Source organism: Gekko japonicus, unplaced genomic scaffold (assembly GCF_001447785.1).
Source record: "Gekko japonicus isolate JY-2015 unplaced genomic scaffold, Gekko_japonicus_V1.1 scaffold2059, whole genome shotgun sequence".
Classification (NCBI taxonomy): domain Eukaryota; kingdom Metazoa; phylum Chordata; class Lepidosauria; order Squamata; family Gekkonidae; genus Gekko; species Gekko japonicus.
In genome coordinates, this window is record NW_015164253.1 from 116128 (window position 1) to 141094 (window position 24967).

Sequence of the window (24967 nt, forward strand, 5' to 3'; positions counted from 1 at the left end):
TGTGGCCTTATGACACACTTCCGGTGATGTCAGGGGGTGTGGCCTTATGACACACTTCCGGTGATGTCAGAGGGTGTGGCATATGCTAATGAGTTATGCTAATGAGTTCCCCTAGCTCTTTTTCTATGAAATGACCCCTGGGTGGTAGAAGATGGAGCTGGAACAAACCGGTCTTGCTGTTAAGCACATTTTTGTGTATCTTTTATCCCCCTTCTCTCTTTCATTTAGAGACATCATTTTAGATGATGTTGGAAACAGAATGGAAACAGTAGCTATGAAATGTTGTGGTGCGCTAGTACTTTCTGTTTCAGAAGGAGGCCGAACCTTTTGTGACCCAACTATGAAGCTCACAGAATCACAGAGTTGGAAGGGGCCCTACAGACCATCTAGTCCAACCCTCTGCCCAGTGCAGGATCAGCCTAGAGTGTCCCTGACAAGTCTTTGCCCAGCCACTGCTTGAAGACTGCCGGTTCCTAAAATAACAACCTTGAGATGGAAATTGCAGTTTCTGGAAATCTGCCTCAAATACTGGCGTGTCTCCAAGAATCCATGGAGAGGTGTTTTCCTCTCTTCTGCTTCCTGCCGCAGCCCGCTTTATTCCTAGAGATCCAGAGGAGTTAGCCGTGTTGCTGCAAAATAGTAAAAATCTCAGTAGCACCTTTAAGACCAACAAATTTTATTGTATTATAAGCTTTTGAGAAACACAGCTCTCTTTGTCAGATGCATGCATCTGATGAAGAGAGCTGTGTTTCTCGAAAGCTTGTGCTACAATAACGTTTGTTAGTCTTAAAGGCGCTACTGAGATTTTAAATATTTTGTTCCTAGAGAGGCAGCAGATAGCTATGAACAGCATAGTGGGCAAAGCAGGGGTCTGCAGTGGGAAGGAGGAACCAGTAGACATCACTGTCCACTCTTTTGCAAACAGACCTGCCATTCTTTCAGAGGCACTGTGGGGTTGGGCACTTGCCACCGTCCAAGAAGAAATATGCTACGGCCCTTCTGAGTGTTGCCATCATCTGGGAAGCTGGGAGGGATTTTGTTGTCTACCAAAACGCAAGCTCTCCAAGACAAAATGGCCAGTGGGTCTCCCTTGGAGATGGCAGCAAGTGCAGACCAAGGTCATCTTATGTGTTAATGTTCCTAAACCAGCAGGCTCCAAGCTAGCATGCTGCTCTTTTCCATGCCTCTCAGACGAGGCTGAGGCACCCATTAAACCACGGGAACTTTCCTGAGGTTCAATTCATGGCACTGTGCATGGTGCTGATCAAGAGGTTTGCATGTATATTTTGGCATGGGTGAGGCTCAAAAAGTAAAGTGGAAGAATCCACTCTGAGTCACTCCTGCAGTGGGATTACATTTTAAAACAAAAGGGCTTCTCAGAGTATCTCTGCACAAGGGCAGTTGTTCAGGCCAGCGGGCAGCGGAAAGTGCCGTTAAGTCACAGCTGACTTATGGCAATCCCATAGAGTTTTCAAGGCAAGGGGTCTTCAGAGGTGGTTGGCCATTGCCTGCCTCTGCATAGTGACCCTGGTATTCCTTGGTGGCCTCCCATCCGACTACTAACCTTAGTTTCTGAGACTGACAAGACAGAGTCGGCTTTGGCTATCCAGGTCAGACCCAAATCAGGCACATTCAGGGCTCTTTTTGTAGCAGGACCTCCTTTGCATATTAGGCGACACACCCCTAATGTAGCCAATCCTCCAAGTAGCCCCTGTAAGAAGAGCTCTGTAAGCTCTTGGAGGATTGGCTACATTAGGGGAGTGTCGCCTAATATGCAAAGGAGGTCCTGCTACAAAAAGAGCCCATCTGTTTATGCAGAAGAGAATCTTAGACTATGTGGATCTTGTTCTGATCTTGCTTTGCACTACAGAGGCCTGGAGTAAACAGCCTGCAATCCCTTTTTTATTATAAACTTGAATACTGCCAAATTAATCATCCGGCCGTTTCAGGTCCACAGGATGGACATCATACAAGTGCCTTGTGGCACACAAGTCTTATCTCGCCCGTGTGTGCAAAAATTCACCATCCGGCTCATCTTCATCAGGCTGTAGTCCTCCCTCCCAATGACTACTGACAACGTGGAGTGAAGGCGTGGCGGCTCACACTGAAATAGGGGCGAATGCCATGGAGAATACTTCCAAGAACTCTAGCAATGATGTAGAACTCTATGGTGAGACCATTTTTGGGCAGCCATGTGAAAAAAGCCAGTGGGTGATGCCGGTGGGTGGGACATCCAGCTAACCTCGACCAGGGCCAGGGATTTTTCAGCTCTGGCCCCTGCCTGGTGGAATGAGCTCCCGTGTGAGATCAGGACCCTTCGAGACCTATTGCAGTTCTGCGGGGCCTGCAAGACGGAGGTCTTCTGCCGGGCATTTGGTCACGCAGGGCTCTTTTTGTAGCAGGAACTCCTTTGCATATTAGGCCACACACCCCTAATGTAGCCAATCCTCCAAGAGCTTACAGAGCTCTTCTTACAGGAGCTACTGTAAGCTCTTGGAGGATTGGCTACATTAGGGGTGTGTTGCTTAATATGCAAATGAGTACCTGCTACAAGGCAGCAGATGTCCCCCCCCAGCTTCTCTGATCCAAATTGTCCACCAGTGGCCCGATTCTGACTGGTCATCCAACGACTTCTATAGTTAACACAGTATTTTATGATGTTTTATGATATTTTATGTGTAAATTGTTATTTTAATACTGTTTTATTAATTTTATTTAACTGTTGTACACTGTCCTGAGCCCATCTGGGGAGGGCAGTATATAAATCTAACATAAATAAATAAATAAATAAATAAATAAATAAATATGTTGGACAGAAGGTAAGAGAAGAAATCCAGGCTCCTAATATGTACACTAAGCCTACCTAATCCACAGAAATCTGAATACCCGCTGGTTGCAAGAACTGGTGGTGCTCAGCCATTGGTGCACATTGGCACATTTTTTAAATCTCACCTTCCTCCAAGGCGATCGGGGCACCACGCGCCATTCCCTCCTCCGTTTTATCCTCACAATAACTCAGTGAGGAAGGTTAGACTGAGAGGGAGTGACTAGCCCAATGACTAAATGGGAATTTAAACCTGGGTCTCCCTGGACCACCACCGTAGCCCCAAGAGAGCTGGGAGATCTAAGCACATGCAGGTAGCTTAGAAGGCTTGGCCTGAAGCTCATTGTTCAAGCCCTGGAGCCCCTCGCTGATAAATCACGGACTCTGCAGGCACAGAGACATGGTAGAGCCCAGAACGGCCAGGGTGTGGCCTGCCAGGCTGGTGACTGACACACCAGAGACGCGGCTGCATTAGGCCAGGCCGGGCTCTTCCTAGGCAGAACTTCAATATAGACTGCTCCACGTATGCTTAGAAATAAGGAAGGGTCAGGGCTGGATCTTTTAGGGATAGGCAGCGGTCATTTCGTAGAAAAAGAGCTAGGGGAACTCATTAGCATACCTCATTAGCATATGCCACACCCTCTTACATCACCGGAAGTGTGTCATAAGGCCACACCCCCTGACATCACCGGAAGTGTGTCATAAGGCCACACACACCGCCCCCAATGGTCCCGGCCGGCGGGAGTGCAAGGAAGCCCCGCGAAGGCCCTCCCTGGCCCCAGGCAGGCAGGGGTGGGGAGAGGCAGGGAGGAAGCAACTTACCCTCCCTCTTCTCCTGCCTCCTCCTGACTGAATGAGGGCCGGAAGCGGGGCGGCCGGAAGCAGGGGGCGGGGCTTCGTCATATGCCCCGCCCCCTGTACCTCACCCGTGGGAACTGCGATCCCCCACGATCCCCCCCGAAATGACCTCTGCTATCACCCCTTCTCCATACCCACCTTCACTCTTTGGGCTGGATCCAACCAGCTTTTCCACTGGTGAAAAAGAAGGAGAGGGCTCCTTTGACCACCTTAAAAGGCCATGATAGAGAACATGGGACCCACACAGATTTAAAAAAAAACATGTGGGGGTGGGGAGCATAGCAAACAGGAGAACTGGGCAACATTGAGTGGGAAAGCTGGCTGGATCCAACCCTATTTTTACGGCACCCACGTTTCTCTCTCCCGTCCCGCAGTATATCAGAGAGAGTTTTCATTTAGCAACTGTCCTGCCTTCTCCTGCCTCTGGCACAGCAATTTGTTAATCTTAGATTAAGCTGCTAAGCAGGGCCGTGTCAATTAATCAAACGCTCTGGAACAAACAAGTTAAAATATTAGCTGATTATTGCTGGCATTGTGTTTATGCGCGGCATCTGCACGAAATATTGCAGATCAAACCTCCCTGCCCAAATTGAAAATGCTAAACCTATTGAAAACCTTTAATGACTGCCGAGGTGGTTGATAGTAATCTGTTACACTAATGGCATTATACACCACCATGTCGGCAGCAATCTCGGAAGCACGAGAAATATGAGCGTATGCAAAAGGCGGCTGCCTGTTAATGTTCATTTGGAGAGGAGGTCCCTGCCCCCTGACATTGTTCAACTTCTGACACCCCTTCTTCTGGAGTCAGTTAGTAATGGACTTGGAACACTTAGAAAACCTTTTAAAAATGGTAACCAGCCAAAACCACCCAAGAACAGCCAACTGTCAATGTCAGGGTAACCTTGCTGCTTTGTAATGCTGGATGCAAAGTCAGTGGGGGAAATAACATACTTGTATGGAAACTGCATCCATATCATGATACCATGAGAGGGAGGGCAGGAAGGGTTGCATCAGTGCTTAGTTCTTGTGGCCCTTTCTTACGTGCCCAGGGAAATGCCGATCGCCACTTTGGGGTCAGGAAGCAATTTTTCTCCAGGCCAGTTTGGCTGGGGATCCTGGAGGTTGTTTTTTTTTTTGTCATCTTCTGATCGTGGAACAGTGGTCACTGGGGGTGTGGAGGGGGAGGTATTTGTGAATTTCCTGCTTTGTGCAGGGGGTTGGACTAGATGACTGTGGAAGTCCCTTCCAACTCTATGATTCTATATGTCCACACAAAAATTTTATTAAATACAGAGAAACAAATGGGTAGAAATGTGCAGTAACGAAAGCCTAGTTTTCACAGAAGGGGTACACCTGTGTCTGAGCCAGACTACTACAGTTTTTAGGTGGTGACTCACATAAAGGTAAAGGTTCCCTTGCTCGAAAGCCAGTCGAGTCCGACTCTAGGGTTGCGGTGCTCATCTCCGTTTCAAAGCCGAAGAGCCAGTGCTGTCCGAAGACGTTTCCGTGGTCATGTGGCCGGCATGACTAAACACCAAGGCGCACGGAACGCTGTTACCTTCCCACCGAAGTGGTCCCTATTTATCTACTTGCAATTTCTTGCTTTTGAACTGCTAGGTTGGCAGGAGCTGGAACTAGAGACGGGAGCTCACTCCGTCATGCGGCACCCGGGTCTTGAACTGCTGAACTACTGACCTTCCACAGCCTGCAGTTCAGCGTCTTAACCACTTGAGCCACCGCAGCTCCTATGTAATACTACGTAATACTACGTAATGCTACGTAATACTACAAACCAAAGCACATAATGCCTTCATTATGCTGATATTGTTGATATCAACATTTGGGAGGAAGATGGAGAAGCAGATGGCACACCACAGGGTTTCCTAGCAATGGCCCACCACAGTGATGTCTCAGTGAAATCTAGGCCTTTGCCTCATTGGAAACAATGAGAGGGAGCTTGACAAAAACCAGCCTAGTTTGTGTTGAGTTCACTGAGACCTAGTTATAATTAACTTTTGCTGAATATTGTACCCAGTTTCTTTTATTGGGCCAACCTGTATTTTAAAACTTTATTTTCCAATTTATAACCCACTTTAGACACGAAGGACTCTCAAGGTGGCTCATAAGTTGCAACAGAAAGAGAATAATTTAAACTGCAATTAAAAGCTTAATTAAAAACATTCATATTATCCCTTCTCCATTAGACACAGAGGTTTGGAGCAGTCAATAAACAGAAATAATATTATATCTTCAGGCTGATGACTGCTTGACTCAGTCTGCTGGTTTCATTCATCCCTCACCGCCCGATTAAATGGTGTTTTAAATGGTGCTGTTATTGGAGAGCTATTCTGAAGAAGATAATCTCCCTCAGCAGACATCCCGTCATGAAGACTTTTCTCCCTGAAATTTAGTTTTCCCTCTACTTTTATTCTCCTGATCTGTCTTTGTATCTTGTGTGTGTATGTGTGTGTGCGTGTGTGTGTGTGTGTGTGTGTGTGATTGGCCGTTAGACATCTTTGATTTGCCTGTTAGAGTCTTAATCAGTGCCGTGAGCATCCCCCAGAGATTCAACAAAGTATACAGACTCTCAGGGCTATTTTTGGGCAGGAACGCACAGGAACGGAGTTCCGGCTGGCTCCCAAGTTGGCCACGCCCAGCAGGAACCCATTAACATAATAGGCCACACCCAACAGCAGAAACTCATTATGATTGGCTACAATTAGGGGGTGTGGCCTAACATGCAAAGGAGTTCCTGCTCCAAAAAAAAAAGCCCTGGGTTTTGACAACAAGGTAAAGAGAATAAGAAGCAAAAGGTGGGTGTGGTTGGATGACCACACTTCTGGTAACATGGGGTGTGGCCTAATATGCGAATGAGCTGTGCTGACAGGGGTATGGCCTAATATGCTAATGAGTTCCTGCTGTTGGGTATGGCTTATTATGCTAATGAGTTCCTGCTGGGCTTTTTCTACAAAAAAAGCCCTGCAGACATTCATCTCAGGCATTTCATTTTTGCCAAGTTATAGTTAATAATTGGTACCAATGAGAGTCAGTGTGGTGTAGTGCTTAGGAGCGCAGACTCTAGTCTGGGAGAACTGGGTTTGATTCCCCACTCCTCCATATGCAGCTGCTGGCATGACCTTGGGCAAGCCACAGATCTCTCAGAGCTGTTCTCTCAAGAGCAGTTCTCAGTCAAAGCTCTCTCAGCCCGACATACCTCACAGGATGTCTGTTGTGGGGAGGGGAAGGGAAAGGAGATTGTAAGATGCTCTGAGACTCTTTTGGGTAGTGAAGGGCAAGGTATAAATCCAATCTCTTCTTCTCTTCTTCAGTGTTTGTGTTTGAATTTTGTAGCAGTTCCATACATTGCTAACTATCAGTTTTATTTTGTGGGCAAGGAAGAATTCTTTGGGCTTCTATAAGATATCATGACATGATACAAGATTGCCTCAACAAAACAGAGTCGAAAACCACGGCCCAAAGCATTACCCTCCTTTATTAGAAGCTGTTAAAGCAGTAGTTTTAGATATTTAGTGAACACTCAAAAAACAATGAATGGTGTTGGAAACCCAATTTGAACATACAGGGTTTGATGTACTGCGTGTTTTAAAATCTAGTTCCGTGACAGTCATATTTAAATAGATGCATTGAGTTGAATAGTTGAATAGTATGAACCTGAACTGAAGGTGCTTATGGAATAGATTTCTCCCCCTTGGTCTTATTTTCCCCTGAAATACTTTTTTCTTGGTTTGGGGGACTGTAGAGTAGAATGCAGAAAGAAGGGGGAATGTGCAACAGTCTGCCTCCAATTATTACATGAGCTCTTGCTTCATTCACAGAAGAACTCAAAAAGAGGGAAGAGGGTGATCCTGTGTATTTCCCTTCAAGCTGTAGCTCCCCCCCCCACACTGCACCCACTCTGTTCCCAAGGGGCTGCCAACCCACGTGAGCATTTTTCAGGGAGAATAGGGAATGATCAGTGCCATAAACTTCTTCCATTCATGGTCCAAAGGATCTAGCTTATGAAGAAGAAGAGGAGGAGGAGGAAATTGGATTTATACCCCACCCTTAACTACCCAAAGGTGTCTCAGAGCGGCTTACAATCTCCTTTCCCTTCCCCTCCCCACAACAGACACCCTGTGAGGTAGCCGGGGGTGAGAGAGCTCTGACAGAACCTGCTCTTTTCAAGAACACCTCTGACAGAACTATGGCCTGCCCAAGGTCATCCAGCAGCTGCATGTGGAGGAGTGGGGAATCAAACCTGGTTCTCCCAGATTAGAGTCTGCGCATTTAACCACTACACCAAACTGGCTCTCTAAAAGAATACAACTGTTATGATATAAAAGGAAGACTCCCCACCTCCTTTCACATCCACCCAACAATGGCACAGTGACATTGTCTTTATCTTTGTTCGTTTCCATAGGTGGGAAAAGTTCATTTCGGTTATGTGTACGGCATGAGTGCCATTGGATGCATCACAATCCATGCTCTGTTGAATCTGATGAGCATAGCAAGTGTTTCGTATGGATGTGTGGCCAGTGTACTAGGCTACTGCCTGCTGCCAATGGTGATCCTGTCCAGCTATGCAGTGATTTTCTCCTTACAGTAAGTAGCGCCTCATTTGGAATGCTGGCAGGTTGCTTTGAATGGTTGGGGGCAGGGCTGGCCCTATGGGTGAACCTGGCATTCGCCTAGGGCACCAGGCTTTAAGGGGCACCAAATTAGACAGGAGCAATTTTAGTTTATAGCATTTATACATGTGTGTTTTTGTGTGTGTGTGCGTGTGTGCATGCGTTATTGCTAGGTCACAGAAGTTATGGTTTGTCTAGGACATCAAAAACTCTTGGGTTGGCCCTGGCTGGGGCAGGAAGATCATATTCATACTCTGGGATTGTTTGGGACTGAGAACCCACACTGGAGTCTGAGGGAAATGGTGGGGAAAGAGGATATGGCAGGTTGGGTCTTTAAAAACATTTAAGAATTATATCGATGGATTATGCCATGGATAAAATCTCAGATGTTGTTGTAAAATCTGACACACTGGTTCATAAACCTAATTTACAATTGAAATGGTTACCTTTTCTAAAATATATGTTTAACTCTGAATCCACTAAATTCACTGTTCCACAGAAATTTTATGACGTTTTTAATCACATGTAGTTAATGTATATTAGTATTATATTATTTGTCACTTCGTTCAATGTCTTAACATTACTACAGACTTGTAATCTTGTTGTTTGTTTTATTGAAAATAAAAATTGTTATTAAAAAAAAAGAATTATATCGATGGATCAGATCGCAAATCTATTGGAAGGCAATGGTAAACCCCATCTCCTCTTCTCTTGCCTTGGAAACTTCATGAGGGATCGCCATTGACTTGATGGCACATACTACTACTGCTGCTGCTGCTACTGCTGCTGCTACTACTACTACTACTATTACTACTACTACTACTAAAGAATCTTGCAAATTCATCTGTAATTCCCAAGAACCTGGCTAGATTTCAAATTGCAGAACACCCGCTACCAGTCAACTATCTGACTGACAATTAATAACAATAATAATAATACAACAGTTGACTCGCCAGATGTTCTCATAAGCTCATAAACAGGATATGATACCTGTCCTCATCATGCAATGCTAAAAGATACACTGTATTTATAGACAGTAGCTAATAGCTAATAGCCATGAAAATACTTCTCAACCGTGAATCGCTCTAATCCAGTATTTTATAACAATCCAATAAACAGACCTCCCACCGTACTCTCTGCTTTATGCCTGGCCTCTTACCTGTTACATCCCTCCACCTCTTTTATCCCATGTCAAAACAGTCGTAGCAGAAACCGTAGAACAATTCTGGAAAGCTGCAGCCAGGAAATAGTAAAGCTCCCAGTTGCTTCTTGTGAAAAATTTCTATAAATCCATTTTGCTGTCACAGATGTTCATTTTGGGGGGGAGTTCTTCATAGCAAAGTAAGGTTTTGTACCTTACTCCATATTTCCACATAACAGTTCAAGCCAGCCTTGGCCATAACCCAGATTCTAAAGGCTTTCTTCTTCCCTTGATAAGACAGACCATGGTTTAGCTGAAGGAGCCATTAATTCTATCGTGCCTTGACAGCAATCAGCAGGTGCAATTGATTAACCCAGTTAATAATTTTTATTTATACAGTGATGTCTATGTGTGTTTAAAAGACAGATGGGACTCATTCCAGAGGACAGCTGTCACACTGGATTCAGAACTATTACTGATTTAATCAAGTGGCCAATGAATGAAACCATCCAGTGAACTAAATAAAATTTAATTTGTAACATTCTTGGAACAGGGACCTTTTTTAATGTCATGCTGTAAATCTCCACATAGCTCTACACGAATAGCTTATATAAATTTTATATAAGACTTTAATAAACTCAGGGGCATGATGAGAATCATCCCATGGGCAAGACTGCTGGAAGGGAAAGGAGCAAGTGAAGGGTGGGCTCTCCTCAAACAAGGGCTCTTGCAAGTTCCAGGCGTCGCTATTCCAACAAGAAGGAAACATGATAGGGGATCCAAGAAGCCAGTGTGGATGAACAGAGAACTGTGTGATGTGCTAAGGGAGAAAAAGGAAATGTCCAAGCAGTAGAGGCAAGGACATACCTCTGAAGAAGAGTGTCTGTGGGTTGCTAGGCATGGTAGGTCAGCCATCAGAGAGGCCAACGTTCACAGTGAGCTATAGCTGGTCAGGGAGGCGCGCTATAACAAAAAAAAACTTTGGATATGTGAGAAACAAACGCAAGATGAAAGAGGCAATGGGCCCACTGTTGAGTGAAAATGGAGAAACTCTGGCAGAGGACAGAGAGAAAGCAGAAAGGCCTACTTTGCCTCAGTTTCCCCCCTGAAGAAGAGAACAGGCTCATCTAGAGATGGTAGTAGCCAAGGCACAGTGTCTGGGCTGCTGGTTGACATGGACAGAGAAGTAGTTGAGAAGCACTTGGCTGCACTGAATGAGTACAGATCCCCTGGGCCAGATGGTATCCACCCAGGAGTGCTGAATACACTGGAAAAGTGGGTGGATGTGAACAAGATGCAATTTAACAAGGATAAGTGCCGAATTCTACATCGGGGTAACAAAAATGAGGAACACACATACTGGATTGGGGATACACTTCTGGGTAGCAATGTGTGTGAACAAAATCTTGGGGTAAGGGTGGACCATAAGTTAAATATGAGCAGGCAGTGTGATACAGCGACAAAAAAGGCTAATGTGATCTTGGGGTATATTAACAGAGGCATAACATCCAAATCACAAGATATCACACTCCTGCTGTACACTGCATTAGTCAGGCTACACCTGGAGTATTGTGTGCAGTTCTGGAGGCCTCACTTCAAACAGGATGTGGACAGAATGGAGTGGGTGCAGAGGAGAGCGATGAGGATGATCAGGGGCCTGGAGACCAAGCCCTGTAAGGAAAGGCTGAGGGACTTGGGAATGTTCAGTCTGGAGAAGAGGAGGTGGAGGGGGGACACAACTGCTCTCTTGAAGTATCTGAAGGGCTGTCACTTTGAGAAGGGCAGGGAGCTGTTCCTGTTGGTAGCAGAGGATAGGACTTGCAATAATGGGTTTAAATTAAGGGCGGGAAGGGAAAACCTTTTTTGCAGTAAGAGTTGTTCAACAGTGGAATCAGCTGTGTTGGGAGGTGGTGAGCTCCCCCTCACTGGCAGACTCTAAGCAACAGCTGGACAAACGCTTGCCAGGGATACTCTAAGCTGATCCTGCATTGAGCAGGGGGGTGGACTAGATGTCCTCTATGCCCCCTTCCAACTCCATGATTCTATGATTCTAAATTAATAAAACCATACAAAGATAGTGTGCATCCTTTCAAATTGGGTGTCTTATGAGCAGGAGAGGGAGAAAAATGAATGCATTCTGAACACGAATTGTAGAAAATATAATCTGTTACAAAAATAATATGTGCTACAACAAGAATATCATAAGCACATAACCTATTTGTAAGTGCACTTACACAACTAGTTTCTACTTAAAGATTCCTCCAAACAGTTATTTCTTCATTATGTACTGCTGCTGACCATATTGTATTCATACTTCCAGAGCATCATAAAAACGCACAGGTCCTTTAAGAAATCAACATGTTAACATTTTAAAAAGCATTTGCATATCATTGAAAACCCAAACAGTGTTGAACAGACTAGTTGTCTCCAGCCTTTCCAGATCCAAGAACCCCTAAGCATGGGACCTGCTAAGCTGTAGGCATATGACAAGAAGTCATGCGGCATAAAAGCCATGTGACAGGAAGAGGTGGAGCTAATGTTATGACCTTACCAGTGTTGAGGCCAGAACCATGGACAGCAGACCAAAACAGCTGGAAACAGAATACGCAAGCCAGGCACCAGGAGGAGCAAGGAACAAGTGTGGGCCAAAAGACCAGAGCTATGGAGGAAGCCTTCCACCGGTGAGTGACCTCAACTTGCATACCTGCTCACCTTTTCATCACGTACGCAAGGCATGCAGCAGAAACTTCCAAAATGGCTACTCTATAGGAGCTTGTGACCTGGCAGGACACACCTGATGGGCCTGACCCATGAGCTGTAAACCGCTGGAACAAAGTGGTGCCAATGCCATGCAACAGAGGTGTTGTGTTTTTTTTAAAGGAGCCACAATTGCTTCTTTCTGCAGCCACAGAATTCAGCAACATATTTAATGTTTGAAGTACAGTTGATTAATTGGTTCTTGAAAGCTCCTATCAAAGTGAAACTCTATTTGAAATTTGAAGTTCAGAATATATCAAAGATTCTGCCAATGACAAATATCTGATTCAGGATAACCAGTCTTCTATGTATGAAAACTAAAGCCCTCTCCAAGAGCCTAGCTTCCTTAAATAGTGTGAACCTGCCATATATAAAATGTTCAGATACCCGCAAAGGCGTAATCTGGTGCATGCATAAACTAAGCAGCAATTCATCACGAATTAAAATTTAAAACCAGTGGTTGGGAAGCATGAACACTTTGTAACAATAAATCTTACCCAAGAAAGCAATAGTTTGCATTGGGTCCTTTCGTGGAAACCTTGTATGTGTAAGGTACAGGGTAGGTGTACGTGCTTGGGATGTGTTTGCTGCAGGGCTATTTTTGGGCAGGAACGCACAGGAACGAAGTTCCGGCTGGCTCCCGAGTTGGCCACGCCCAGCAGGAACTCATTAGCATAATAGGCCACACCCAACAGCAGAAACTCATTAGGATTGGCTACATTAGGGGTGTGTGGCCTAACATGCAAAGGAGTTCCTGCTACAAAAAAAGCCCTGGGTTTTGACAACAAACAAGGTAAACAGAATAACAAGCAAAAGGTGGGTGTGGCTGGATGACCACACTTCTGGTAACATGGGGGTGCGTTCTAATGTGCTAATGAGCTGTGCTGGCAGGGGCGTGGCCTAATGTGCTAATGAGTGTCTGGTGTTGGGTGTGGCCTATTATGCTAATGAGTTCCTGCTGGGCTTTTTCTACAAAAAGATCCCTGGTTTGCTGTGTCCGGTATTGATGGAAATGGGACTTGGAACTTTTTTGTTCTGAAATTCAGCTTTCTTCCCCTTGTTGCTTTTGTGGCGTTAACTGGCATGGCCATTTGTAGTTGCTGTTATTTCATCAGCTGGGATTGCCTCCCTCCCTGAAGCTCAGTTTAAGGACCTAGTTTTTGAAGAGGTTGAAATGAGCAGGTTTGTTAAGGATTATTTCCCTTTTGGATTGGCTTAGGGCCTAATGAGACAGGACCCTGGGAGATTCATAACTGGATTTTCCCCAGTGGGGTTGTTTTTTTAAAAATTGAAAGTAGCCGCCACATGGGGCTCAGACTGAAACACGGGGACTAATAACCCTTCCCCATTGCTAGGTTGTTGCTCTGACCTGATAAGTCAGGGTCAGGAAGCAATCCTGGAGGGTTTTTGTCATCTTGTGGGCATAGAACAGCAGTCACTCACTGCAGGTGTCAAGGGGGAGGTATTTGTGAATTTCCTGCATTGTGCAGGGGGTTGGACTAGATGACCCTGAATCACTCTATGATTCTAAGTCCCTTGTGGACATACAGGCACTTTGTATGTTTTCCACTAAGCCACATAATAGTCAGCGAGACCATTTACGGCTGGAATAATACAGTGGATGAAAGGGTTGAGCTGTCTTCCCCAGTACCATGTTGGGGCCTGCTGAAGCTACTGTTTAAAAAGGGGGGGGGGGATGGGATCTCCCACTGTAAGACTTTCAGTGTGACGTGTAGTTAGTCCCCTGTAGTGTTTGTGTGTGAGATAAAGAAAATGGGCACGACCCGGGAAAATGAATTTGAACTCAGCGTGTCGTGGAGAGAACTCCACTTAGGGGGAAGGAGGAGTAACAGGGACAAGAAAAAGCAAGAGAGTAGCAACCAATTATTTGTAATTTGCTCTCTTCTGTTTCCCCAAAGCCATCCATTCTCATTAGGTATTGATGGAATTGCTGCTAGCTACTGCCCTCAGCTTGTGGGACAAGGGGACGGGGGAAATGAAGGAAATAGAAGCGAGCCTGCTGCTTCTACAAAAAGTAATCCTATGGAATGTTAATATGGAAGACTCCGTCTCAGTCCCTCAGTCTTTTGATCCCACAAGTGTGTTTCTGATGGGGGTTGGGGGGGGGGGAGCTCTAAAAAAGTGAACAGTCAGTCCAAACTACAATTCCCAGGAATCTTTGGGTGAACCTAGGTTAGTGAATCAGCCTGCCAACCTCCAGGTGGAGAGCTCCTAGAATTATAGCTAATCTCTAGACTACAAAGATCAGATTCCCCTGGAGAAAACTGCTGCTTTGGAGGGTAGACTCTATGGCATTATACCCCACTGGGGTACCTCTCCAGGTTCCACTCCCAAATCTCCAGGACTTTCCAAATCCTGCACCGGCAGTTCTTTTAGTGAGACTGCTATAAAGCCAAAAGAAAACCTGGTTCACATGTTTAGGAGAATGAGGTAGTTAGAATGGAGTGTTCCATTTCAGATGGTGGATGGTCAAAAACATTGTTGTTGTTCAGTCACACAGTCGAGTCCGACTCTTTGCGACCCCATGGACCACATCACGCCAGGCCTTCCTGTCTTCCGCCGTCCTCTGAAGTTGGCTCAATTTCATATTCGTTGCATCGATGACACTGTCTAACCATCTCATCCTTTGCCGTCCCCGTCTTCTTTGACCTTCAATCTTTCCCAGCATCAGGGTCTTCTCCAGTGAGTGCTCCCTTCTCATTGGGTGGCCAAAGTATTTGAGCTTCAGTTTCATTATCTGGCCTTCCAGGGAACAGTCAGGGTTGATTTCTTTTAGGATTGACTGATTTGATCTCCTTGCAGTCCAAGGGACTCTCAAGAGTCTTCTCCAGCACCATAGTTCAAAAGAATCTATTCTTCGGCGCTCGGCCTTCCTTACAGTCCAACTCTCGCAGCCATACATGGCTACTGGGAATGGCATTGCTTTGACCATGCGGACTTTTGTTGGCAGGGTGATATCTCTACTTTTTATCATGCTGTTTAGGTTCGCTATCGCTTTCCTCCCAAGGAGCAGGCGTCTTTTAATTTCATGGCTGCTGTCACAGTCTGCGGTGATCTGGGATCCCAGGAATGTGAAGTCTGTCACTACTTCCACGACTTCCCCTTCTATTTGCCAAGGAGTGATGGGGCCGGATGCCATGATCTTAGTTTTTTTGATGTTGAGCTTCAAGCCCACTTTTGCGCTCTCCTCTTTTACCCTGAGCAAGAGGCTCTTTAGGTCCTCTTCACTTTCTGCCATCAGAGTGGTATCGTCTGCATATCTGAGGCTGTTGATCTTTTCCCCAGCAATCTTAATTCCCGCTTGTGATTCATCCAGGCCAGCATTTCGCACGATGTACTCTGCATATATATTAAATAAGCAAGGTGACAATATACATCCTTGTCGTACTCCTTTTCCTATGCTAAACCAATCAGTTGTTCCATATCCGGTTCTAACTGTCGCTTCTTGGCCCTTATACAGGTTTCTCAAGAGACATGTGAGGTGGTCTGGTACTCCCATCTCTTTAAGAACCTGCCATAGTTTGGTGTGATCCACACAGTCAAAGGCTTTAGCATAGTCAATGAAGCAGAAGTAGATGTTTTTCTGGTACTCTCTTGCTTTCTCCATAATCCAGCGAATGTTGGCATGCACATAGAAAAAACTAGCACAGCAGGAAGAAACAGTCTACGCCCTCTCCTTGCTGGCCATGTCCGTTTTCTGTTTGTAGGGATATTTTTAGCAGAAGGGAACATTTCAGAATCCCCCACCTGCACTCAGAGATGGCGGACTCCTGTCTCCCACCTCAGCATTTTACCGCCAGCATGAGCCAGCGCAGAAATGCCTGTATCAAGATGGTATAATGCACATATGACAATGATGTTTATATTGTCCTCTTCTCCCCCCCCCCCCCGTGCTGGATGCTTCTGTTTGTTTGTCTTGCAGTCCTAGCAAATTAGATAGCAGCTGAGGAGAGCCAGCTTGGTGCAGTGGTTAAGAGCAGTGGACTCTCATCTGGAGAACCGGGTTCGATTCTGCACTCCTCCATATGAATCCAGCTCACTCACAGCTCTTAGAGCACTCTCTGAGTCTGCCCCCAAATAAGTATAGCTCGCCACCTGATGGTTCATAATGCTAAAAAAAAACCCTAGTACTTTAGGTCGCCAGACAATCTTAGGATCTCCTGGCTATACCACACACAATGCCATATGATAATAATTATCATTAGATAGCAGCTTGCTAATCTAATACTTGCCACCACTTCATCTTTTTAAAAGCTGCAAATTATGAAACACTTCTCCCTCTGAAGCAAAAAGTGAGTCCCCCCCTCCCCTTGGTTTGTTTGCCTTTTACGTTGTTTTGTTTCAATTTGCTGCTAGCCCGTGGCGATCATCGCATGCCTGGATTAGCAAAAAAGTCGGAATGTTGTCATGATACTCCTCTTCCTAATCCGTGACATTTTCCCTTTTGCTGTCGTTTCTTGCAGGGGGATTCTAGGAACGCTGCTAGCCCTGACGATCATCGGATGGTGCAGCCTCTCGGCCTCCAAAATATTCACCTCCGCTTTGGCGATGGAAGGCCAGCAGCTCCTGGTCGCCTACCCCTGCGCTTTGCTCTATGGCCTGTTTGCACTCATGACAGTTTTCTGAGCTGCACTTTCTGACTACTCTACCCTGTCTACATAATAGCTAATTGCAGGTTTGAAAAAAAACGTCTTCGGTAAATCTTTTAGAGTGGCTGTAGACAAAGAAACGATCAAATTAAAGCATGGGACGAATAGGTGCAGAGGAATGGTGGTTATGCCAATTCACCTTCACTGGATCAGATGGTGTGTGACAAAAGTAAGAAGAAAGCCTCAGGTAAACCCAGGCTGAATTCTTTGGAGGTCTGTAGCTATTGGCTAAGAGAGCTCTGACTTCAGCGGACTGAAATGGGCCCTCTCCGCCACTGGTTCCGTTAATGAGATGCTATGGAATGCTCTGAGGTTGCTGTTTTTTTAAAAGGCTGTGGGTACACAGTGCCCAGAAGTAAGCAGGGCTGTATGCCATTGGTTGGAAGGAGGACAGCAGAAAAGTGAGTAGATAAGGCTCACATCAGTTGTTGCACATTGGCTCAGTTCAGACATGTTTTATTCTAAGTTTGATCAGCTTGTGGAACCAGCTTGTTCATTTCCAAAGGCTGGGCTCACTGCCTTCACCCTTTCTCTTACCTCCCCAGCAGAGTCCTGGCTGCTGTCCTAGCAAGCATTGCAGTGAGGAGGAACAAGCCAGGATCGATGTATCATTACACTACATAAAGCCATAGGGCTCTTTTTGTAGAAAAGGCCCAGCATGAACTCATTAGCATAATAGGCCACGCCCAACAGCAGAAACTCATTAGCATATTAGGCCACACCCACGACAGCACGGCTCATTGGCATATTAGGCCACACCCCCATGCTACCAGAAGTGTGCTCATCCAGCCACACCCACCTTTTGCTTCTTATTCTGTTTACCTTGTTTGTTATCCAAACCCAGGGCTTTTTTTGTAGCAGGAACCCCTTTGCATGTTAGGCCACACACCCCTAACGTAGCCAATCCTAATGAGTTTCTGCTGTTGGGTGTGGCCTATTATGCTAATGAGTTCCTGCTGGGCGTGGCCAACTCAGGAGCCAGCCGGAACTCCGTTCCTGTGCGTTCCTGCCCCAAAATAGCCCTGGCCATAGTTAATATTAGCTGTGGTTCAAACGGTGCCGTCTGAAACACAGTTATGCCCTTCTAAGTTCCATGTGAATGTGGCAGTCTATGACAGCGTGAGGGGAAACCCGGTACAAAGAAGGTCTCATCATGGAAGGGAACCTCCGTGTGCAAAAACGCATGCTCCCCTCCAGCCATCCCAGTCCCATCTAAATGGTTTCTATTCTTCCGTCACCCGATAATGCATCACACTCCATTAACGAAATTAGATTATATGATTTACATTTTATTTGTTTAATGGATAAAAATGAAATAAAACTGGTGAGAGAATGTTAATAATTGCTTAGCAAGAGCATTAAAGCGATAAATGTTTGCTTTTAAAAGGATTTGACTGAACTGACTGTAAAAAATATACATTAACCACTTGAAAATTGTTGGGTTTAAAAAAAAAACATTAAAAGCACCCCTCACCCTTTGTACCATTTGGACCTGAAATGTGAATGCGTGACATTTGCAGTTTCCAGTTTTGCTATTTAGTGACCAAGGCTCTTTTCTTAGAAGTTATTTGCCCTGGGTCTCTGTTGTGTCCGCTGACCGCCACCGGAGGTCAGCGCACACTCCTGAGCTTCAGTCCGGCACAACAATGGGACTAGGATTCTAGTCCCTCCACTGGGGGGAACCAATGGGACCTTGGCGGGAGATTCAAACCCACCAATGGGACCAGGGGAAGCCCCTGGACTGTGTATATAGTTGGCCTGCCGGCCGTTAGTTCTTAGTCTTGTTGTGTACCAGTAAAGCCATGCTGATCACTACATCAGTTTCCATGCTTTCTTTACGCGTCTAACCCACTACACTTCAATGGCGACGAGGATGGGATCCCGCTGAGCAACCAGCCGGGCTGTCGGACGCTAAGGGGAAGCCAACGCACCGCCGCCCGCGCTCCGTCGATCGATGAGCACCGAGGGTGAACAATCCGCTTCCCAGCCGCAACCGACCAGCACAATGGCCCTTGCTCCGGGATCAGGGCTGATACAGCCATTCGACACGGCGCGCCCTCAGCAATGGGGAGCTTGGATCACCGGCGTGAAGCAAGTTCTCATCTTCTGCCAGGTGACGGACGAGGCCAGGTGACGGACGAGGCCAGAAAGAAAGGGCTTCTACTCGGGACATGCGCCCCCGCCATAGTGGAACTAGCCCAGCATCTGATCTCTCCCAAAACGTTTGATGACTGCACCTTCGAGGAGTTAGTCAACGCAGTCCAGAACCACTACACGCCGAAGCCGTCGGAGATGACCTGCCACGTGGCGTTCCAGCATCGGAACCAGCTAGGCCGCGAGACAGCTGCGGAGTTCCTCGCCGAGCTCCGCCGCCTGGCCGCGGATTGCAAGTTCGAGGGTCACTTAGAAATGGCGCTGAGGGACCGGTTCGTCGCAGGCCTGCGGGAGGAGAAGCTGAGGCGACGCATCATGGAGGGCGAGAAGGTCACCATTGCGTCGGCCATGGCCACCGCATCTGCCTGGGAAAGGTCCCACCCAGCCACCTCGACCGCACATCAAGCCAACACCGGGACACCCAATAGCCCGGATGAGGACGTCCACCGCACGCAAGCTCCGCGGCGCACCCCACGGGCGAACGCGAACTCCGGTCGCCAGCCGCCCAACACAATCCAGCCCGGGTGCGCCAGCTGCGGGGATCCGCACGACCGGAATACTTGCCGGTTCAGGGGAGCTGTTTGCCGGACCTGCGGGCGCACTGGACACATCGCCCGCGCCTGTCGCGCCAAGGTCCCCAGCCGCGGCCAACCTCCGCGCCACCGAGCGGAGGCCCACTTCGAGGACGGCGCGGATAGCGAGGACCTCTACAGGATCGCGCACACCGAGGAAAAGGTACTCCAACTCCCCGGGAAGGCGGCCCACCCCAAATTTATGGTGACCGTAGAAATAGAAGGGTCCCCCTGCCGCATGGAGATAGACTCGGGCTCCGCGGCCTCCATCATCTCGGAGGCCACGCTCAAGCAGTTATGCCCCAGGGGGGGGCCGCGGTTGCGGCCAGCACAAGTCACCCTCATGGACTTCCAGAGAAACCCGGTGCCAATAAAGGGGGTCGGGACCTTTAGGGTGCAATACGGACAGTTGAAAAGGCGGTTGGACTTGATTGTGGTCGCCGGCGACCTAGTGAGTCTGCTGGGGCGGGCTTGGTTCGAGCCTCTGGGAATCACCGTCGAGGGAATACAGCTGTGCGCCGCCCAGGGCTACGAGGGAATCTGCCGGGAATTCCCCACGGTTTTTGATGATTCGCTGGGCAGGTATACGGGCCCCCCGGTGTCGTTGCGCATAAACCCCCAGGTAGCCCCAATCCGCATGCGAGCCAGGTCGGTTCCGCTTACGGTTAAGCCAAAAGTCGATGCGGAACTGGATCGCCTAGTAGCACAAGGCATCCTGGAACCGGTCCCCCATGCCGCATGGGAGACCCCCACTGTCGTGGTGGAAAAACCGAATGGGGCGGTCCGCATTTGCGCAGACTACAAATGTACGCTGAATAAGGCGCTCCAGGACCACGCTTACCCGGTCCCAGTAGTGAGCCACGTACTAGCCACCCTAGGTGGAGCAAAGATTTTCGGCAAGCTGGATCTGGCCCAGGCCTACCAGCAGTTGCCGGTAGACGAGGCGACTGCCGATGCGCAAACGATAGTAACCCACCGGGGGGCATTCCGTGTGAAGCGACTCAGCTTCGGGGTAAGCGTGGCACCCGGGTTGTTCCAGCAACTAATGGACTCTCTCCTAAAAGGGATTCCGGGCGTCACACCCTTCTTCGATGATGTGATGATCGCCGCCGCCTCGCCTGCGGAATTTGCGGACCGTCTCCGCATGGTGCTCCGCCGTTTCCAGGAGGCGGGGCTAAAAGTCAAGATGGACAAATGTCGGCTGGGGGTGCAGTCAGTGGACTTTTTGGGATTCACAGTCGATGCGGAGGGCCTCCATCCGACACGGGACAAAATAAAGGCGATTGTGGAAGCCCCCCCGCCGAAATCCAAAACCGAACTGCAGGCGTTTCTAGGAATCTTAAACTTCTACCACGCTTTTTTGCCCCACAAGGCGGCGGTAGCGGAGCCCCTTCACCGGTTGCTGGACAAGCTGGCCCCCTGGGAGTGGGGCCCCCGTCAGGCCGCCGCGTTCCACAACGTAAAAAAACTGTTAATATCAAACGCGGTCCTGGCCCATTTCGATGAGACATTACCGGTGGTTTTGGCATGCGATGCCTCGCCTTACGGGGTCGGGGCTGTGTTGGCTCACCGTTTGGCCGACGGCAGGGAGGTCCCGGTCGCTTATTACTCTCGAACCCTTTCTGCGGCGGAGCGGAACTACGCCCAGATCGACCGGGAGGGTCTCGCAATTGTGGCCGGGGTCAAGAAGTTCCACGACTACATATACGGCAGGCCGTTCACCATTGTCACAGACCATCGCCCGCTCCTCGGCCTCTTCGCGCCCGACCGCCGGACGCCGCAGGTTCTCTCGCCGCGAGTCCTAAGGTGGACTATTTTCCTCGCTGGCTACAATTATCTGCTCCTACACCGCCCCGGGAAAGCCATGGGCCACGCGGACGCTCTTAGCCGCCTCCCACTACCTGAGGTGGTTGAGGACCCGGCCCCAGCCTTCCGGGTCCTTCAGCTGGAGGGCCTGCCGGAGGCCCCGTTGCAAGCGCGGGACATTGCCCGCCGCTCGGCTCGGGACCCCGTGGTATCCCGGGTTCTGGGCTGGGTGGTGAGGGGGTGGCCTGAGAAGACAGACCCTGAGTTCGCGGCGTATGCTACCCGGCGGGACGAACTTTCTGCACACAAGGGATGCCTGCTATGGGGAGACAGGGTCGTGGTCCCACACGCATTACGCCAGAGGGTCCTCCAGGCACTGCATGAAGCTCACCCGGGCATCGTCCGGATGAAAGGGCTGGCAAGAAGCTACGTCTGGTGGCCCGGCATCGACGCAGAGGTGGAAGCATGGGTCAAGCGTTGTCAGCCCTGCCAGGCGGTGAGACCCAGCCCACCGGGGGCACCAGCGCAGGCGTGGGAATCCACCCGTACCCCGTGGTCCCGGCTCCATATAGACTTCGCAGGGCCATTCCAGGGACGGCTATTCCTGGTCACGGTGGATTCCTACTCAAAGTGGCTGGAAATAAGCCCCGTGGCTGCAACGTCCGCAAAAGCCACCATCCGCGCCCTACGAGGACTCTTTGCCACACACGGGCTGCCGGACACCATCGTGTCGGACAACGGGACGGCTTTTACGTCCGAGGAATTCCAGCAGTTCCTCAGCAGCAACTTGATCCGACATGTCCGGTCAGCGCCGTTCCACCCCGCAACCAACGGCCAAGCGGAGCGAATGGTCCGAACCGCAAAGGAGGCCTTGAGCCGGATGGTGGAAGGGGAATGGGAATGCCGCATCGCCAGATTCCTCCTGACCCAGCACACGACTCCCAACCCTGTCAGCGGAAGGTGCCCAGCAGAACTACTGATGGGTCGAAAGCCAACGATCCTTTTGGACCGCCTGCACCCCGACCGGGCCCCCGACCAAAGAAACGCAGTCGAGCAGAGGGAAGCACCAAGGGGGTTCTTCCCAGAGGACCCGGTTCTCGCCAGAAACTTCGGCCGCGGTCCGGAGTGGATTGCGGGCCGCATACTCCGGCCCCTGGGTACCGTGATGTACGAGGTATCCATGGAGTGCGGGCAGATATGGAGAAGGCACATCGACCAGCTCAGACAGCGAGTGCTACCGGAGTCCCAGACAGAGGAAGAGACGAGACAGCAGACGGAACCTAGAGAGACCACACCCGAGGCGACTGCACAGGACTTGCCAGCCGAGGAGCACCCGGCACAGGGCCCCACGGCCCCAGCTTCGGTCGAGGAAAACCCCGTTCCGGAGGCGGCGGAAGCAGGAGCACCAGCTCCCTCTTCAGAACCCGGCCCTGAGGTCGGAATTCCGGAAGCACGAGGGGCCACCCCTCGACGGTCAGCTAGAGTACGACGGTCCCCATCGTACTTAAAGGACTACGTGACTTAGGGGAGGGCCCGGACTATGGGGGGAGGGATGTTGTGTCCGCTGACCGCCACCGGAGGTCAGCGCACACTCCTGAGCTTCAGTCCGGCACAACAATGGGACTAGGATTCTAGTCCCTCCACTGGGGGGAACCAATGGGACCTTGGCGGGAGATTCAAACCCACCAATGGGACCAGGGGAAGCCCCTGGACTGTGTATATAGTTGGCCTGCCGGCCGTTAGTTCTTAGTCTTGTTGTGTACCAGTAAAGCCATGCTGATCACTACATCAGTTTCCATGCTTTCTTTACGCGTCTAACCCACTACACTTCAGTCTCCCTCCCCCCTTTCCCACAGCATCATGGTACATTCGTGCACCACCTGGGGTCTCCCAGGCATTTTTTGTTTGTTTTGATATTTCTCAAACATGCTTTGATGTGCAATTTTGGGAGAGATAACATCCAAATCACAAGATGTCATAGTCCCGCTGTACACTGCATTGGTCAGGCGACACCTGGAGTATTGTGTGCAGTTCTGGAGGCCTCACTTCAAAAAGGATGTGGACAGAATGAAGCGGGTGCAGAGGAGAGCGATGAGGAAGATCGGAGACCTGGAGACCAAACCCTATGAGGAAAGGCTGAGGGACTTGGGAATGTCCAGTCTGGGGAAGAGGAGGTGGAAGGGAGACATGATTGCTCTCTTTACGTATGTGATGGGCTGTCACTGAGAGGAGGCAGGGAGCTGTTCCTGTTGGCAGCAGAGGAGAGGGCTCACAATAATGGGTTTAAATTAAGGGTGGACAGGTACCAGCTGGATATTAGGAAAAACTTTGATACAATCAGAGTTGTGCAACAGTGGAATCGGCTGCCTAGGGAGGTGGTGAGCTCCCCCTCACTAGCAGTCTTTAAGCAGCGGCTGGACAAACACTTGTCAGGGAGGCTCTAGGCTGATCCTGCACTGAGCAGGGGGTGGGAATAGATGGCCCCTTCCAACTCTGTGATTCTATGGTTCTATGATACGGCTGGGATGGCTGCTGGGTGGGAGGGGAAGTTTGGATTTTCCCAGTCTCACCCACTCAGCAGCCATTTCCTCCCCCCTCCACTGGGGGGGGCTTTTTGTTTTTCTTAATCAGCAATCAATTATCACTGTGCCATTACAGATTCATAGAGTTGGAAGGGGCCACACAGGGTATCTAGTCCAACCCCCTGCTCATTGCAGGATCAGCCTAGAGCGTCCCTGACAAGTGTTTGTCCAGCCGCTGCTTAAAGATTGCCAGTGAGGGGGAGCTCACCACCTCCATGTGAAGCTGATTCCACTGCTGAACTACTCTGACTCTAAAAAATAACTTTCCTAATATTCAGTTGGTACCTTCCCGCCCTTAATTTAAACCCATTATTGCGAGTCCTCTCCTCTGCTGCCTACAGGAACAGCTCCCTGCCCTCCTCTAAGGGACAGCCCTTCAGATACTTCAAGGGAGCAGTTGTGTCCCCCCCTCCACCTCCTCTTCTCCAGACTGAACTTTCCCAAGTCCCTCAGCCTTTCCTCACAGGGCTTGGTCTCCAGGCCACTGATCATCCTAATATAATATTATACCAATGTATTTTTTCAGGTTCTCTGAATTTCCAGCTTTTTAAAAAAGTAAATCTCTAGTTCCTCAGCTTTGAAGAGACTAGGGACTTAAAAGCTAGGAATTCAGAGATCCTGACATTGTTATAACAGTATGATGATATTTAATTGCCAGTTAAAAAGAAACCCTGACAAGTCATGCTGATATGGGGTGGGTGGGGTGGACTGGGGCCCAGGAACTATGGGGAAACCTTATAGGTGGAAGCCCCATGGCCATGCGCTACATCAGCAGCTGCAGCAGTAACAAGGAAACTGCACAAGCATGTCCCTGTAAGGAAAACACCTGGTTGACAGATCATGGCAGTCCCTGGAATAATTTGGTTCCAACTTGATGGCACTTTCCACCACAACTCTAAGAAGTGCAGTGTGCTACTGGTGGGATCCGTGGGATCATGTTTGCAAGACGCACCCGGAGATGCTGGCATGAAG

At 48.8% G+C, this 24967-nt stretch overlaps 2 protein-coding genes across 5 annotated transcripts in view; both read left to right on the forward strand.

The window, feature by feature from the left end:
- YIPF7 (Yip1 domain family member 7) overlaps nucleotides 1-17574 on the forward strand; it is a 33627-nt gene extending 16053 nt beyond the window's left edge. For 3 of the 4 annotated variants that reach the window (XM_015408667.1, XM_015408670.1, XM_015408669.1), the window contains 3 exons: nucleotides 8106-8287; nucleotides 12009-12135; nucleotides 16696-17574. In XM_015408667.1, the coding sequence (XP_015264153.1) occupies nucleotides 8106-8287; nucleotides 12009-12135; nucleotides 16696-16872 (486 nt within the window). In that variant the 3' untranslated portion in view covers nucleotides 16873-17574. The remainder of the gene's footprint in view (nucleotides 1-8105; nucleotides 8288-12008; nucleotides 12136-16695) is intronic. The other variant, XM_015408668.1, reaches the window with a different exon arrangement.
- Nucleotides 17575-18945: 1371 nt separating this feature from the next.
- Nucleotides 18946-20967, forward strand: LOC107108253. Its single transcript, XM_015408664.1, has 2 exons — nucleotides 18946-19770; nucleotides 20672-20967. The coding sequence occupies exons 1-2, from the start codon at nucleotides 18946-18948 to the stop codon at nucleotides 20705-20707; spliced, it is 861 nt and encodes a 286-aa protein (XP_015264150.1). The 3' UTR covers nucleotides 20708-20967.
- Nucleotides 20968-24967: the final 4000 nt, after the last annotated feature.

Bases quoted from the DNA above. Each gene is read 5' to 3' on its own strand.
- LOC107108253 (XM_015408664.1), top strand. From the start codon at position 18,946: ATGGGGAGCTTGGATCACCGGCGTGAAGCAAGTTCTCATCTTCTGCCA. The intron at 19,771-20,671 runs GTACTCCAACTC...CTCTCCTAAAAG, and splicing joins TCGCGCACACCGAGGAAAAG to GGATTCCGGGCGTCACACCC.